The 17,398-nt window shown below is 41.9% G+C and overlaps 1 protein-coding gene across 4 annotated transcripts; it reads right to left on the reverse strand.

Moving 5' to 3' along the window:
* Positions 1-1,952: 1,952 nt before the first annotated feature.
* Positions 1,953-12,299, reverse strand: LOC129817024 (uncharacterized protein C2orf80-like). Of its 4 annotated transcripts, XM_055872009.1 has the most exons (9): positions 12,203-12,278; positions 11,298-11,409; positions 11,095-11,176; positions 8,952-9,034; positions 8,564-8,654; positions 7,982-8,059; positions 3,202-3,289; positions 2,875-2,993; positions 1,953-2,608 (listed from the first exon to the last, which is right to left on the reverse strand). In XM_055872009.1, the coding sequence occupies exons 2-9, from the start codon at positions 11,336-11,338 to the stop codon at positions 2,561-2,563; spliced, it is 630 nt and encodes a 209-aa protein (XP_055727984.1). In that variant the 5' UTR covers positions 11,339-11,409; positions 12,203-12,278; the 3' UTR covers positions 1,953-2,560. The 4 variants fall into 4 exon arrangements, with proteins under 4 accessions (XP_055727984.1, XP_055727983.1, XP_055727987.1 ...); XM_055872008.1 differs by lacking the exon at positions 12,203-12,278 and having other exon boundaries at positions 11,298-11,613; XM_055872012.1 differs by lacking the exon at positions 12,203-12,278 and having other exon boundaries at positions 11,095-11,204; positions 11,298-11,612.
* Positions 12,300-17,398: the final 5,099 nt, after the last annotated feature.

Here is a 17,398-nt window from a genome sequence, read left to right on the forward strand (position 1 = left end):
TGCTGTCCCCAGTCCACCTGGTCATATGCTGCTGCTCCAGTTTCAACTGTTCTGCCTGCGGCTATGGAACCCTGACCTGTTCACTGGATGTGCTACCTTGTCCCGAACCTGCTGTTTTGGACTCTCTCTCTACCGCACCTGCTGTCTCTAACTCTGAATGATCGACTATGAAAAGCCAACTGACATTTACCCCTTAGGTGCTGACCTTTTGCACCCTCTACAACCACTGTGATTATTATTATCTGACCCTGCTGGTCATCTATGAACGTTTGAACATCTTGGCCATGTTCTGCTATAATCTCCACCCGGCACAGCCAGAAGAGGACTGGCCACCCCTCAGAGCCTGGTTCCTCTTTAGGTTTCTTCTTAGGTTCTGGCCTTTCTAGGAAGTTTTTCCAAGCCACCGTGCTTCTACATCTGCATTGCTTGCTGTTTGGGGTTTTAGGCTAGGTTTCTGTACAGCACTTTGTGACATCGGCTAATGTTAAAAGGGCTTTATAAATAAATTTGATTGATGGATTGATTAATGTGCTGAAGACAATAGAAGGCCCTTTTAAAATGTGCAGTTTTGTCACACAACACAATGCCACAGATGCTCAAGATTTTAGGGAGGATGCAATTGGCATGCTGACTGCAGGAATGTCCACCAGAGCTGTTGCCAGCTAACTGATTGTTAATTTCTCTACCATAAGCCGCCTCCAACGTCATTTTGGAGAATTTGGCAGTAAGTACACCCTGCCTCACAACTGCAGTCCACGTGTAACCACGCCAGCCCAGGACCTCCATATTTGGCTTCTTCACCTGAGACCAGCCACCCGGACAGCTGATGAAACAGGACTATTTATGTCTGTAATAAACCCCTTTTGTTGGGAAAAACTCATTGGCTGGGCCTGGCTCCCAAGTGGGTGGTTCTGGCTGCCAAGTGGGTGGACCTATGCCCCCCAAGGTCCACCCATGGCTGCGACCCTACCCAGTCATGTGAAATCCATAGATTAGGGCCTAATGAATTTATTTCAATTGATAGATTTCCTTATATGAACTGTAACTTAGTAAAATCGTTGAAATTGTTGCATGTTGCATTTATATTTTTGTTCAGTATATGTCTAATCAGAGCGACTGTACACTTTCATCCACTAATCTGCCAAAACTGAATTAATGTTTCCACACAGAAAGTTTGAAGTCATCACAAAGGCAAAGCAACCAGGTGTCAGGCTAACCATCTGGTGATATAGGGGGTAAGAGATGGGCACATGTAGTCAGGGGTTAAAGTGGGGGAACCCTAACCTTAGCTTTATGTCCACACCCCGGCTCAAACCTCACCCTAGCCATAACTTCAACCCTAATCCTAGCGTCATGTCCACGCCCCGGCTAAACCCTAACCTAAGTTTCATGTCCACACCCCGGCTCAAACCTCACCCTAGCCATAACTTCAACCCTAACCCTAGCTTCATGTCCACACCCCCAGCTTAACCTTAACCCCTAGCTTCATGTCCACACCCCCAGCTTAACCTTAACCCCTAGCTTCATGTCCACACCCCGGCTTAACCCTAATCCTAGCTTCATGTCCACACCCCGGCTCAACCCTAATCCTAGCCATAACTTCAACCCTAACCCTAGCTTCATGTCCACACCCCCGGCTTAACCCTACTCCTAGCTTCATGTCCACACCCCCGGCTTAACCCTAATCCTAGCTTCATGTCCACACCCCGGCTTAACCCTAATCCTAGCTTCATGTCCACACCCCCGGCTTAACCCTAATCCTAGCTTCATGTCCACACCCCCGGCTTAACCCTAATCCTAGCTTCATGTCCACACCCCCGGCTTAACCCTAATCCTAGCTTCATGTCCACACCCCCGGCTTAACCCTAATCCTAGCTTCATGTCCACACCCCGGCACCTGTTCCACCATCCCATACCGCCATGTTCACATAATTAACACTTTAACACAGGACATATGCCTGCTTTCCACATAGGCAATACATATTTTATTTGTTACAGAGAGTGTATAGTAATTGTACAGTAATGTATATGGTGTAGTGAAACATTTGATTCCTTACAGATGGGTTAAACCAAATATAGTGGAAACCACTAGTGATATGATAAACACACTGGAGGGTTGATACTTAGAGGAAACCATTAATGATATGATAACACACTGGAGGATTGATACTTAGAGGAAACCACTAGTGATATGATAAACACACTGGAGGGTTGATACTTAGAGGAAACCACTAGAGGTATGATAACACACTGGAGGGTTGATACTTAGAGGAAACCACTAGTGATATGATAACACACTGGAGGGTTGATACTTAGAGGAAACCACTAGAGGTATGATAACACACTGGAGGGTTGATACTTAGAGGAAACCACTAGTGATATGATAACACACTGGAGGGTTGATACTTAGAGGAAACCACTAGAGGTATGATAACACACTGGAGGATTGATACTTAGAGAAAACCACTAGAGGTATGATAACACACTGGAGGGTTGATACCCTGTAATAACAGTATAATAACACAGGATAGGAATTTCCTTAATCATGTAGAGACTCTTGTTAGCCTTCATAATGCTCTGTTTGTTCCTTTAAGGACTCACCACTAACCTGTGCAGGGGACAGAAAACATGGACAGTAAACAGGAGTTCCAGTTCAAAACACAAGGTGGCGTTAGAGTCCCTGATCACAAGGTTGGAATGTTTGTTGAAATGGTCAAATTCACTACTGCTTTACATGTAAAGTCTTCTCAGAGCCAGAAAGGGTGAAACATAAGCTTTGTGGGCTGAAATGGCATACATGGGTACATGCTTATGTCACCAATGATTTATATAAACAATATGTGAATATAATATTTGTCTATGAGTGCCACTCACACTGAGGAAGGTGTTAGATGTGGATGAGGAGGAGGAGGAGGACTGCACCAAGGCCCTCTGTACAGCAGAGGCAGCACCTCCTTTACCCTGCACAGACAGCCACCACTTCAACTTCTGGGCTGAAAGAGAACATTCAAAGTTACAGGTCAGGGTCTGGGTTCTTACATCATTTGTTTCATAGCCTACTGTAAACACAAGTAAGGAATGGACAGTCTGACGTGAGAGAGGTAGAGGGAGACTGGCATAGTTGAGATGTGTTAACAAATAGTAGTGTACGATTAACACACACACACACACACACACACACAAAGACACACACAGACATACTATGCTTCCTGGAGTGGTCCACGGCCTTGAACGAGCCCAGCATTGCAAGCGGGTGGTAGGACAAGGTAAAGGGATGAACGATGGTGCTCTGTGGGAACAGACAAAGTCTTAAAGCCTTAATAGAAAAATCTATCTGATAGCTAATTAATGTCTTATAATTCAGTGATTCATACAGTGTGTACATACAGAGTAGCACTGCATGACACCAGTGCAGCACAGATCATTACAGACCAGATAACACTGCACTGAGGCTGATGGCCTACTAACTACATGTTCAGTCAACACATATAATTATATTTTACACCCCTCATACTCCGTTCCCACACAGATATGTCTAGGCTGTAGGATTAGTCTACATGTCTAGGCTGTAGGATTAAACTATGTCTAGGCTGTAGGACTAGGCTACATGTCTAGGCTGTAGGATTAAACTATGTCTAGGCTGTAGGATTAAACTATGTCTAGGCTGTAGGACTAATCTACATGTCTAGGCTGTAGGATTAAACTATGTCTAGGCTGTAGGACTAGGCTACATGTCTAGGCTGTAGGATTAAACTATGTCTAGACTGTAGGATTAAACTATGTCTAGGCTGTAGGACTAGTCTACATGTCTAGGCTGTAGGATTAAACTATGTCTAGGCTGTAGGATTAAACTATGTCTAGGCTGTAGGACTAGTCTACATGTCTAGGCTGTAGGATTAAACTATGTCTAGGCTGTAGGACTAGTCTACATGTCTAGGCTGTAGGATTAAACTATGTCTAGGCTGTAGGACTAGGCTACATGTCTAGGCTGTAGGATTAAACTATGTCTAGGCTGTAGGATTAGTCTACATGTCTAGGCTGTAGGATTAAACTATGTCTAGGCTGTAGGACTAGGCTACATGTCTAGGCTGTAGGATTAGGCTGCATTGGGAATAGACTATATCTAGGCTGTAGGATTAAGCTATGTCTAGGCTGTAGGATTAGGCTACATTAGGAATAGGCTATATGTCTAGGCTGTAGGATTAGGCTACATGTCTAGGCTGTAGGATTAAACTATGTCTAGGCTGTAGGATTAGGCTACATGTCTAGGCTGTAGGATTAAACTATGTCTAGGCTGTAGGACTAGGCTACATGTCTAGGCTGTAGGATTAGGCTGCATAGGGAATAGACTATATCTAGGCTGTAGGATTAAACTATGTCTAGGCTGTAGGATTAAACTATGTCTAGGCTGTAGGATTAAGCTATATGTCTAGGCTGTAGGACTAGGCGATATGTCTAGGCTGTAGGATTAAACTATGTCTAGGCTGTAGGATTAGGCTACATGTCTAGGCTGTAGGATTAAACTATGTCTAGGCTGTAGGACTAGTCTACATGTCTAGGCTGTAGGATTAGGCTACATTGGGAATAGACTATATCTAGGCTGTAGGATTAAGCTATGCGTCTAGGCTGAAGGATTAGGCTACATTAGGAATAGGCTATATGTCTAGGCTGTAGGACTAGGCTACATATCTAGGCTGTAGGATTAGGCTACATGTCTAGGCTGTAGGATTAGGCTACATGTATAGGGTGTAGGATTAGGCTACATGTCTAGGCTGTAGGATTAAGCTATATGTCTAGGCTGTAGGATTAGGCTACATGTCTAGGCTGTAGGATTAGGCTACATGTATAGGCTGTAGGATTAGGCTACATGTATAGGGTGTAGGATTAGGCTACATGTCTAGGCTGTAGGATTAAGCTATATGTCTAGGCTGTAGGATTAGGCTACATGTCTAGGCTGTAGGATTAGGCTACATGTCTAGGCTGTAGGATTAGGCTACATGTATAGGCTGTAGGATTAGGCTACATGTCTAGGCCGTAGGATTAGGCTACATGTCTAGGCTGTAGGATTAAGCTATATGTCTAGGCTGTAGGATTAGACTACATTAGGAATAGGCTATATATCTAGGCTGTAGTATTAAGCTATATGTCTAGGCTGTAGGATTAGGCTACATTGAGAATAGACTATATCTGGGCTGTAGGATTAAGCTATGCGTCTAGGCTGTAGGATTAGGCTACATGTCTAGGCTGTAGGGATTATTAGGCTATACACAGAGTGTACAAAACATTAGCAACACCTCTTTTCATGACATAGACTGACCAGGTGAAAGCTATGATGTCACTTGTTAAATCCATGTCAAACAGTGTAGATGAAGGGGAGGAGACAGGTAAAAAAAACAATTGAAGACTTGAGACAAGTTTAGGTTGTAGGTTTAGGCTATAACATTTGGCTATACTAGGTTATAGAATTAGGTTATACAAGGCTGTAAGATTAGGCTATACAAGGCTGTAAGATTAGGCTATACAAGGCTGTAAAATTAGGCTATACAAGGCTGTAAAATTAGGCTATACAAGGCTGTAAAATTAGGCTATACAAGGCTATAACATTAGGCTTTACTAGGCTATAACATTAGGCTTTACTAGGCTATAACATTAGGCTATACTAGGCTATACTAGGTTATAGAATTAGGCTATACAAGGCTGTAAGATTAGGCTATACAAGGCTGTAAAATTAGGCTATACTAGGCTGTAAGATTAGGCTATACAAGGCTATAACATTAGGCTTTACTAGGCTATAACATTAGGCTATACTAGGCTATACTAGGTTATAGAATTAGGCTATACAAGGCTGTAAGATTAGGCTATACAAGGCTGTAAAATTAGGCTATACTAGGCTGTAAGATTAGGCTATACAAGGCTATAACATTAGGCTTTACTAGGCTATAACATTAGGCTATACTAGGCTATACTAGGTTATAGAATTAGGCTATACAAGGCTGTAAGATTAGGCTATACAAGGCTGTAAAATTAGGCTATACAAGGCTGTAAGATTAGGCTATACAAGGCTGTAAAATTAGGCTATACAAGGCTGTAAAATTAGGCTATACTAGGCTGTAAAATTAGGCTATACTAGGCTGTAAGATTAGGCTATAAGATGTAAGGCTGTAAGATTAGGCTATAAGATTAGGCTATACAAGGCTGTAAAATTAGGCTATACTAGGCTGTAAGATTAGGCTATACAAGGCTATAACATTAGGCTTTACTAGGCTATAACATTAGGCTATACTAGGCTAAACTAGGCTATAAGATTAGGCTATACTAGGCTGTAAGATTAGGCTATACACGGCTATAAATTTAGGCTATACTAGCCTATAAAATTAGGCTATAAAATTAGGCTATAAGATTAAGCTATACTAGGCTATAAAATTAGGCTATACGATTAGGCTATAAAATTAGGCTATACTAGGCTATAAGATTACATTTACATTTTAGTCATTTAGCAGACGCTCTTATCCAGAGCGACTTACAGTAGATTAGGCTATACAAGGCTATAAGATTAGGCTATACAATTAGGCTATACTAGGCAATAAGATTACGCTATACACGGCTATAAATTTAGGCTATAAAATTAGGCTATACGATTAGGCTATAAAATTAGGCTGTACTAGGCTATAAGATTAGGCTATACTAGGCTATAAGATTAGGCTATACTAGGCTATAAGATTTGGCTGTACTAGGCTATAAGATTAGGCTATACTAGGCTATGCTAGGCTATGAGATTAGGCTATGCTATAAAATTAGACTATACTAGGCTATAAAATTAGGCTATAAGATTAGGCTATACTAGGGTATAAGATTAGGCTATACAAGGCTGTAAGATTAGGCTATACTAGGGTATAAGATTGGGCTATACAAGGCTGTAAGATTAGGCTATACTAGGCTATACTAGGCTATAAGATTGGGCTATACAAGGCTGTAAGATTAGGCTATACTGGGCTATACTAGGCTGTAAGATTAGGCTATACTATGCTGTAAGATTAGGCTATACAAGGCTGTAAGATTAGGCAATAAGATTAGGCTATACTATGCTGTAAGATTAGGCTATACTATGCTGTAAGATTTGGCTATACTATGCTGTAAGATTAGGCTATACTATGCTGTAAGATTAGGCTATACTATGCTGTAAGATTAGGCTATACTAGGCTGTAAGATTAGGATATACTAGGCTGTAACATTAGGCTATACTACGCTATAATATTAGGCTATGCTAGGCTATAAGATTAGGATATACTAGGCTATAACATTAGGCTATACTAGGATATAATATTAGGCAATACTAGGAATAGGCTACATGTCTAGGCTGTGGGATTAGAATATACTAGGAATAGGCTCTACTATGAGTAGGCTAGTCTAGGAGTAGGCTCTACTATGAGTAGGCTAGTCTATGAGTAGGCTCTACTATGAGTAGGCTATTCTAGAAGTAGGCTCTACTATGAGTAGGCTAGTCTAAGAGTAGGCTCTACTATGAGTAGGCTATTCTAGAAGTAGACTCTACTAGGAGTAGGCTCTACTATGAGTAGGCTAGTCTAGGAGTAGGCTCTACTAGGAGTAGGCTCTACTATGAGTAGGCTAGTCTAGGAGTAGGCTCTACTAGGAGTAGTCTCTACTATGAGTAGGCTAGTCTAGGAGTAGGCTCTACTATGAATAGGCTCTACTATGAGTAGGATAGTCTAGGAGTAGGCTCTACTAGGAGTAGGCTCTACTATGAGTAGGCTAGTCTAGGAGTAGGCTCTACTATGAGTAGGCTCTACTATGAGTAGGCTAGTCTAGGAGTAGACTCTACTATGAGTAGGCTCTACTATGAGTAGGCTAGTCTAGGAGTAGGCTAGTCTAGGAGTAGGCTAGTCTAGGAGTAGGCTAGTCTAGGAGTAGGCTAGTCTAACACTAGGAGAGAGAAATGTGCAGCATTCTTAACTCAGTCTACCTTGGAATGCTGGTGGAGGTAAGCGGCAGATGGTTTGGTGCTGTAGAGGGCTAGAATGTCTTCTACAGGCAAGCTATTCTGGATCAGAGAGGACAGCAGAACAGAGGTTAGAGCCGAGGGGGAATATAGTTAGTAACAGTTCAATCACAGTAGTCATAAAGGGCCAGTTACATGGTCAACCCAGGGGAAAGGTCATGGACTAGGTAATGCTGCCCAGTTTGAAATATAAAGTATATACTGTTGCACCTGACTTAAGTCAAAGTTTAGCCGCAGAGGAGCAAGGCTATGGAGACTGGTGATTCATTGTGTAGTTACAAGGGAGGAGGTTAACCTAAAGCTCATATTAAATACAACAGACAACCATCAGATTCAGTTCCAACAGCCCCACAACCACTTTAATGGTCATTGACACTATGGACTGAGCCGTGGTAGTAGACTCCCCAACTCTGCCAAACGCCTCTTTGGAAACTGGTCATTCGTACTTTAAGTAACAAGGGAAAGGTCTAAGGGTCGTGGACACAACAGACTGAACCGTGTTAGACTCCCAAGCCCCTGGCATTCCTCAGTTCCCCGGCTACTCACCAGGATCATCCCAGCGAAGGAAGAGAGGATCATTGCCTCTCTTTCAAGAAGGTTGGGGTACTGCACATTATACCCTGGGCTACCCACTCCACTACAGGGAACAACAAAGTCAAACAAGGTTTTATTTATAAAACCATTTTTATATTATCAGTGGTCATAAAGTGATTTACAGTAACCTGGCATGCTAAACCAATATATTAGGTAAAGAAGTCAGCAGAACTCTTCAGGTCTCTGACAAGGTTACCCAACACAGGTGTGATTCACAGAACCAGCTCCATTTACACAAGGTCTCAGACAAGGTTACTCAAGACATGACACGAGACATGACAGTTATGACATAATTAAGTGTTGTTGTGTTTAGAAGTCATTGTTTCATCAATGTACTTACACGACGTCTCTGTCTATCACATCATGCCCCTCCTCTTTCTCCAGCCACCAAAGCGCAACACTTATGGCCAAGTCATAATGAGCCTGGAAGCACAAAGTACAGGGCTCCTAACAATGTTGAAATAATCATATAAACACAACCAGTGGACAGTTAACTGTATAAAACATCCCAAATGAAAGATGCACTGGGGGTTTGTACAGACAGTGGCAAGTCAAATTCAAAGACCTTCAAGTACTTTTTCAAGGACCATCCATTTGTAATAGTTAATATTATGCAATTGTTTCTAGTTTCCACCAGCTGGCAGTATATCACCATAACCTCATAAAAAAATTAAAACTAACTCAGTAGGCATCACTAACCTGACAAGTTCTCCTCAATATTACGTTGCTACATACATGAGTGGTAAATCAGTACTTCTGATGTTGTAATTTTAGTAGTGATAAGAGGAGTTTGGGGTCATGCCTACTGGTATTACTACACAATTCCAGCTTAATTGCTGTTTTTATTGGGCATTTGGAGAATCTACTACTACTACAAAAAAACGTCTCGCTTCCGGCCGGGGGAAGGGTGGGATGTGTGAACCGCAGGAACACAGCTGACGCTTAATAAAGCAGAATATCGCGGGCGCCCGGTGGAGGAGTGGATTGGCAAAAATGCTCTGGAGGTTGTTGCAGGGAAAAAAGTCACAATGTAGAACTGGCGCCAGCGCAGGATGCTGCGTTGTGTCTTTCCCCCGATGGCTCTTCAAGGCCGTTTCACCCATGCTCATGTAATAAATACCATTTTAAATAACACAAGCATATTGCTATTACATTGTTATAACTAACTTCTTTCTAAAAACAAGGTTTTCTCACATACTCATAAGCAGAAATTGAGACCCACACACACACCCAGAGACAGATGGCTGACACAGAACATTCATAAACACTGATAAGGCAGGAAAGGCCTTGAGCAAGAGTGCTTGGGTCTGCATTCCACGAGATAATGAGACACACACATAACCGAGGACAGAGGGCTGACATAAACCTTTCATAAACACCGATTAAATAGGAACATCTGCGCACACACCTAATCTCCTATTTTAGCTGAACATTTGGTAACAAAGAACTTTTGATGCAAGACTCAGAAGGATGACGCACAGCTCATCCGGACCAATCTGAGAAGACAACAACCTGATCAGGACCAACCAGAAAACCAGATCTACCAGACTCTACCTACTTTCTGTGCTGTATAAAATGACTATGTATTTCTGTTATCTGGGCTCTGTCTGCAGGTTCCTTACGAGCTGAATGAACGAGTCCAAGCATGCTTGTATCAGATATCTTTACCTCTGAATAAAACTGCTTTTTTATTATATGAATATCCACCCTGTCCAGAGTCTCTACTTCGTCTCAGTTCTCCAGTAAACTTGTGTCATCAACACTCGCAATGTCAAAGTCTGACGCATTTTTTTGCACCTTACACGGTGTGGGTTGGTAGGGTCCAGTGATGTAGTGGTGAAAAGGTGGGTAAACTATACTGAACAAAAATATAAAACGCAACATGTAAAGTGTTGGTGCTATGTTTCATGAGCTGAAATAAAATATCCAAGAAATGTTCCAAAAGCACAAAAGGCATAATTGAATATACATTTGCCCGACATTTTAGCTATCGATTTGATGTTTTGCTGGCCTAATCAGTCAGTTCTGTACCTGCCTGGCAGTGGGTGGAATGAGCGTGTTCGCCTGGCATCAAGCGCAAAACACGTGATGAAATTTAAATTTGGTGGTCTGGCTGGAAATTAATTCGCAAGACCAATACATTTTTCTAATATTTTTTATAAACATATTTGCTCATTATCTGTTCTCCTTTCAATTCAAGTACTTTTCAAATACCGACTTGAGATAATGTCTGATTTTCAGTGCCAAATTCAAGTACTTGGAAGTACCTTGTGCGAACCCTGTGCAGCACCCCAGGAGTTTAAGTACAGCAAATTAGTAACACATATGAATTGCAAAAAATAAAGCAATTAAATGGGGACCGCTTTTGCCTAATGCGCACCACTTTTAAAATGACTGGTTGAAATTATACAAAAGTTGGAGAGTGCATCTTTGACTGCTGGATTGGGATGGTACACTCCAGAACAATGTGTTGAGACTCCTACCAGGTCATCCAGCATGGTAGTAGATCCCTTCCCCTTGGGGTCAAAGCCATTCTCTCTCAGTTTCTGACCAATGTAATCTCCCCTGTTCAAAACATAAAACTCTTAGGCTCCTGAGGAAGAAAAAAAAGCCATTTCATTTCCTCTACTCATACTATGTCATTGCTCTACATCTATAATGGCATCATCCACAGAAAGCAACTCACAGAAGGGCCTTCATGTCTCTTCTCAGTCGCATTGTCTCCATTTCTCTGAGGTAGCGCTAATCATGCACATGAAGAGGGATAGGTCCTTGGCGGTCCACTAGCCTACACAGAACTAGGTTTGGAAATACAATGTAAAGGTGCTCAATAGAAAAGGGTAGCCTGGTCACCGATCTGTTTGTGCCGTCTTGTGTTTCAATGACCATAGGAGTTGGCATGACAACACAAACAGATCTTTGGGACCAGGGTAGGAAAAAGGAGGAAGTTGCATTCTAGATAAAGGATCGGTATGGAGAGAAATGAACAGGTAATGATAAAGCATGATAGTGCAAGTCTATTTGCTTAATTACCTCAACTGGGGTTAATTTGCCACAGTAAGACATAGTGCATGCTGCAGGGCAGTCTTGAACCCGACACCTCTCTGGCCCCACACAGAGGCCACGGAATGTGACAAGCTAGCAGAACACACATTTGGTCATCCAAGCTTTTTATTAAAGCAGCCTAATCACAGAAGGTGTTTGTAAAATGGTGAAGTGCTAAAGCAAGGCAACAGCAAGGGGGTTATACTGTAAGTAGGACTAGACTTATTTTGCTAATGCTTTGGCCTCGCAACCTTTTTCCACGACTCATCTCCAAAATGAGATGTTGACCTAAGTAGGTCACCGTTGATTTACGTAATATTTTATGTAGCCTGTGCCTGGTGAAATAGGGTCTTATTCGAATCCGAATGATATGATCAAATTGGTGTTCTAAGCAATGCATTCAATCCACATTTGTTACAAAGAAAGACGTTAATTGTAAAGCAATCGGTACTCACCACACACATACAAAATTCTGGATTCTCACCCAAGAATAGCAGTGTAGCACAAAATCACAAACAACCTTTCAAGTAAACCCTAAAAACGCACCTGTCTGTAGGAAGGCTGTGTACAGTAGAGGCAGAGGGGAGCAGACATAAAACCACTATCCTCTCAGCTGAACAGCCTACTCTGAATAATTCAAACAGGGCTTCCAGTCAGTAACTCCAACAACACGGGTCCAGATTATGTTAGAAACAAAAGGAGAGGTGCATTGGTCAGCACTTAACCATAATATGATACAGCCATACAGTGAATTAGCAGATGGTACAGTCCGTCACCTAAGGATGAGTTGAACACCCATGCAATAGCTAATTGACCCAATTCGTTAAAAAACATTTTCAAACTATACATCTACATGTTGGCTTATTTAAGTATTTATTCCTTCGTGAATATAATAAAAGGGGGTGCTAAATCAACAAAGGACATTAAAAAAATAAAAAAAAAAAATAAATAGTTACTAAAAACATCTCTAATAATAAATTAAATAACATTTCCAACAGTCAACTAACAGAAATGAAGGCTCTCCAAACTGTGTGTACTTTTTCTATAGTTTTTTTCTTGTTCTCTTTAAAAATGGGAGAACTCAGGAACTTAGTATCTGAGAACTTATCTCCACGTCTCATTTTGCTGTTAAAAAGAAGAACATTCAATAGTCAAGTTATTGATTATTACTTAGCACGTTGATTTGAGATAAGAATGAGGGTTTTGGATTCTGTTCTCTAAATAACCCCCATGTATGAGACTCTACGCTTTCCTCTGCTTCACAGGGGAACCAGAGTCCTCCTTCTTTCCATTCTTCTTCTTTCATTTGGCACTCTGCTCTTTCCTGGCTTTCTTGGTCTTTTGCTCCCTAGCAACTGTAGTGGGGTCACCTGAGTCCAATGGGGGCGTTTACTCCTCAACACACAAGCCTTTTAGGATCCTCCGAATTTTCTGCAAGTTTCCTGGGTAGCCAACCATGCACGTTTAGAGGCGGCCTGAGTTTCTTGAACCACAGAGTCTGTAGTCTTGCGCCCAGCAGCTAGACAGTGATCTGGGTCTGTGAGATGCTCCACTATGCTTACATCCCAGCAGCTAGACAGTGATCTGGGTCTGTGAGATGCTCCACTATGCTTACATCCCAGCAGCTAGACAGTGATCTGGGTCTGTGAGATGCTCCACTATGCTTACATCCCAGCAGCTAGACAGTGATCTGAGTCTGTGAGATGCTCCACTATGCTTACATCCCAGCAGCTAGACAGTGATCTGGGTCTGTGAGATGCTCCACTATGCTTACATCCCAGCAGCTAGACAGTGATCTGGGTCTGTGAGATGCTCCACTATGCTTACATCCCAGCAGCTTGACAGTGATCTGGGTCTGTGAGATGCTCCACTATGCTTAAATCCCTGACCGTTTGTTCGTTCTTCAGTGACAAAGTCATACACTGTACTAGGAGTGCACTCCTGCTTTTCTGCCCAAGCATCAAATAAAATACAATATTATTGGTCACATACACATAATTAGCAAATGTTATTGCGGGTGTAGCGAAATGCTTGTGTTCCTAGCTCCAACAGTACAGTAATATCTAGCAATTCACAACAATACACACAACTCTAAAGTAAAAGAATGGGTTAAGAAATATATAAATATTAGGACGAGCAATGTTGGAGAGGCATTGACTAAAATACAGTAAAATAGAATACAGTATATACATGAGTAAATGAGTAAAGCAGTATTTAAACATTATTCAAGTGACTAGTGTTCCATTATTTAAGTGACTAGTGATTCGATGTCTATGTATATAGGGCAGCAGCCTCTAAGGTGCAGGGTTGAGTAACCGGGTGGTAGCCGGCTACTGATGGCTATTTAACAGTCTGATGGCCTTGAGATAGAAGCTGTTTTTCAATCTCTCGGTCCCAGCTTTGAATGCATTGTATAATATTGTACTATTCGCGGAGGAGCTGCCCTGTTCACCGAGACTACAAACGTTCCCCTTCACTGTGGTAGGTCTCTTACTGCTCCGGGCTGTGGACTGTCTCACAGCACTGGAAGAGCTGTATGTGTCCCCGGAGGGCAGGCAGGGTGGCATCCATGTCTACATAGGCTGTGCACCCTTCAGTAGAATGAGACTCCTCTTCTATGAGAGACCGAGACAGAATGAATGCATCATCTTCTGCCTCAATATCCAATTCATGGGCCACTATGACAGGATGTGCTTTAGTCTTACTGCTTTCTCTGAATGCTTTCTTGCCCTTTCTAGATGTGGGCTCATTTGAAATCATAAGATTTGATATCACAAAAGTCTTTCGACCTTTAGTTTTAGTGCCCTTGTCCTCTGTGGCATCTACGACCAATGGGTTTGCCCTGTCTAGTTTAAATACAGAGTTCTGAGCTTCAGGATAATCGAAAAAGTAATCATCAAATGGGTCAGGTGAGACACTACGATGGGATTTGGATTGGAGAGAGACTACAAAAGTTGTTCTTGGGTCAAAAGTTTTTGTAACGTTTTTGTGTTGTTCTATGGGATTCTCTGATGGGTTTTCTTTGTTTGGTCATGCGCGAGGAGACATGAGTCCTTCTGCAGGCAGCAAGCGGTTCTGTCTCTCCGGCTGAGTTCTTTATGACACCCTCTTCTCTGTGTTCTACATCCTCCCCTGTAGGGTTGTCCATGTGTTGTGGCGTTGTGGAAGACGTCGCATCTTCACCCCTAGATTCTCACCAACACGGCCACCGTTCTTATTTCCAACCTTTGCTAATAGACAAGGGATTTTTGTCTTCAGCTCTTTCGGCCTATCAGTTTTCTTGGGCTTTGTCTCCACTGTGACGATTTCAGCAGTGTTGTCCCCAGTAGCTATCTCCATCTCTGTGTCATTGTTGATGGTGGTCTTCTCAGCTTCTCCAATAGTGGTCTTCTTTGCAAGCTCCAATGTGGTCTCCATCTTTAAGCTGTTTGGATGATCCAAAACTTTATCAGCACCAGAGGGCTGTAGATTATTAGTTGTGGAGACAACGTAGGGCAAGACTGCTGGGATAGAGTCAAGTCCAGTGTTGAAATAAATCCTTGACCACTCATCGTTTAGGCTACTGAACTGTTGGGATGTTCTCTTTTGGGATGATTTCAAAGTATTGTCCACCGGCTGCTCCATCTTATTCATGTTGTCTGTAAGATAATAATACATGTGAGTTCTTAAAATTGTCAATAACCAGACGTGGATGTCGATTAAGTAGACCCCTGCACCTCAGAGGGGTTGGGATTCAGAGGGGTTGGGTTAAATGCGGAAGACACATTTCAGATGAAGGCATTCAGTTGTACAACGGACGAGGTATCCCTCTTTCCCTTTCCCTTAATGCGGAAAGACGACTTACATTTTCATCAGAGCAGAGGTCCACAGCCCTTTCATCAGAGCAGAGGTCCACAGCCCTTTCATCAGAGCAGAGGTCCACAGCCCTTTCATCAGAGCAGAGGTCCACAGCCCTTTCATCAGAGCAGAGGTCCACAGCCATTTCATTAGGGCAGAGGTCCACAGCCCTTTCATCAGAGCAGAGGTCCACAGACATTTCATCAGAGCAGAGGTCCACAGCCCTTTCATCAGAGCAGAGGTCCACAGACCTTTCATCAGAGCAGAGGTCCACAGCCCTTTCATCAGAGCAGAGGTCCACAGCCCTTTCATCAGAGCAGAGGTCCACAGCCCTTTCCAAGTGATCCACAGTTTTGCATTGGAGGCCTTTCTAGATGAGAATCTGTAAAAGGATATATGAAGTTCACTTGTCAATAACGACCATGATTGTATGTCATAAACTAGCACTGAAGTCTGTGATAAAATAGATTGATACTGTTACGAAGAGCACCTCTAAATAAGTGACCTGTTTATGAGCCAAATTTAGACCACACTATGTCTTATTCAAAGTGATGGGCTCAGAGTCCCTCTCTAACCCACCAGCTGGTTGTGCTTGAGTCTGCAAATAGTGTGTGCATTGTGCAGTTTATGCATTCCCCTTTTACACACTATAAAACACCTCATACTGTTACTTGTGTACAATGATAGACTGTATAATTAATAAAATAATCATGCTTTCCACTATGTTTAAAATTTGTCAAAAAAGGTTTGGTCTTTGTATATGCAGCCCATCTATACTCACCTGTTGTGTTTGGTAATGGGCCCATAGACTGTATACTATAAAGAATAAGTACAAACCACTCAACAGTCAATAGTTGAAAGCACTGAATCATTAACCCATATAACTAATTTCCTTTGAGGCAGTCAAGGATGACTATGAACTGAGTTCACGTGACAGTCACCTAGCATAAGGTTGCGATGTCTCATGGTTGGATAATAGAAGGACTGACCGGAAGAGTTATTGTTTAGAATTCATTCACTCTTTGAAGTCAATTGAGAGACAGCTGTTATAGATATGGACTCTGTGCGCTCCTGGCCTACAACAACAGAATAGCCAGGCTCAGACTGGTTATATTTGCCTTAACTCAAGCAATGCTCTGAATAATGCTCCGTGCTTCTACACCTGCATTCTAGCTGTTTGGGGTTTTAGGCTGGGTCTTTGTACAGCACTTCGAGATATTAGCTGATGTACGAAGGGCTATATAAAATAAACTTGATTGAATAAACAAATTTATTTCACAATTAAAGGGAACTAACGATGTTCCACCAGAAAACAAACTCATCTGTACTAAAGTTTCCGCACTAATGTCAATGTTTTCTGAAAGTGCTTGAAATAATCTTGATGTGAATTGATGAAGTCGTTAGAATTGAGAAAGTGAAACGAGTGTTGAAGAGATGGTTGTGGATGCACCACAGTCCATTGTGAATGTTTGTCAACTAAGAGAAAGTGGATTTTTTGTGGGGTTCATTTCAACTGTGATAAACTGCACGGCTCAAATAGTATAGAAGTCAAAGAAATTGGAAATGATTGTGGCTGCCGCAGGAAAGTATCTGGGGTTTCAGGAATTCACAGCCAGTGGTGGAAAAGTACCCGATTGTCATACTTGAGTAAAAAAAAATGACTCAAGTAAAAGTGAAAGTCACCCAGTAAAATATTACTTCAGTAAAAGTATCAAAAGTAAATGTAATTGCAAAAATATCAAATTATCAAATTGCTTATATTAATTAAACCAGACCGCACAATTTTCTTGTTTTGTATTTATTTACGGATAGTCAGCGGCACACTCCAACACTCACATATACAACACTCAGATATACAATTTACAAACGAATCATTTGTGTTTAGTGATTCTGCCAGATCAGAGG

The sequence above is a fragment of the Salvelinus fontinalis genome, chromosome 19, assembly GCF_029448725.1.
Source record: "Salvelinus fontinalis isolate EN_2023a chromosome 19, ASM2944872v1, whole genome shotgun sequence".
In the NCBI taxonomy this organism is placed as follows: Eukaryota; Metazoa; Chordata; class Actinopteri; order Salmoniformes; family Salmonidae; genus Salvelinus; species Salvelinus fontinalis.

Coding starts and splice junctions, on each gene's coding strand:
- LOC129817024 (XM_055872009.1), bottom strand. CDS start 11,338: ATGGAGACAATGCGACTGAGAAGAGACATGAAGGCCCTTCT. Junction 8,060..8,563: donor CCTTCGCTGGGATGATCCTG/GTGAGTAGCCGG, acceptor TCTCTGATCCAG/AATAGCTTGCCTGTAGAAGA. Junction 3,290..7,981: donor ACCTCCACCAGCATTCCAAG/GTAGACTGAGTT, acceptor CTGTTCCCACAG/AGCACCATCGTTCATCCCTT.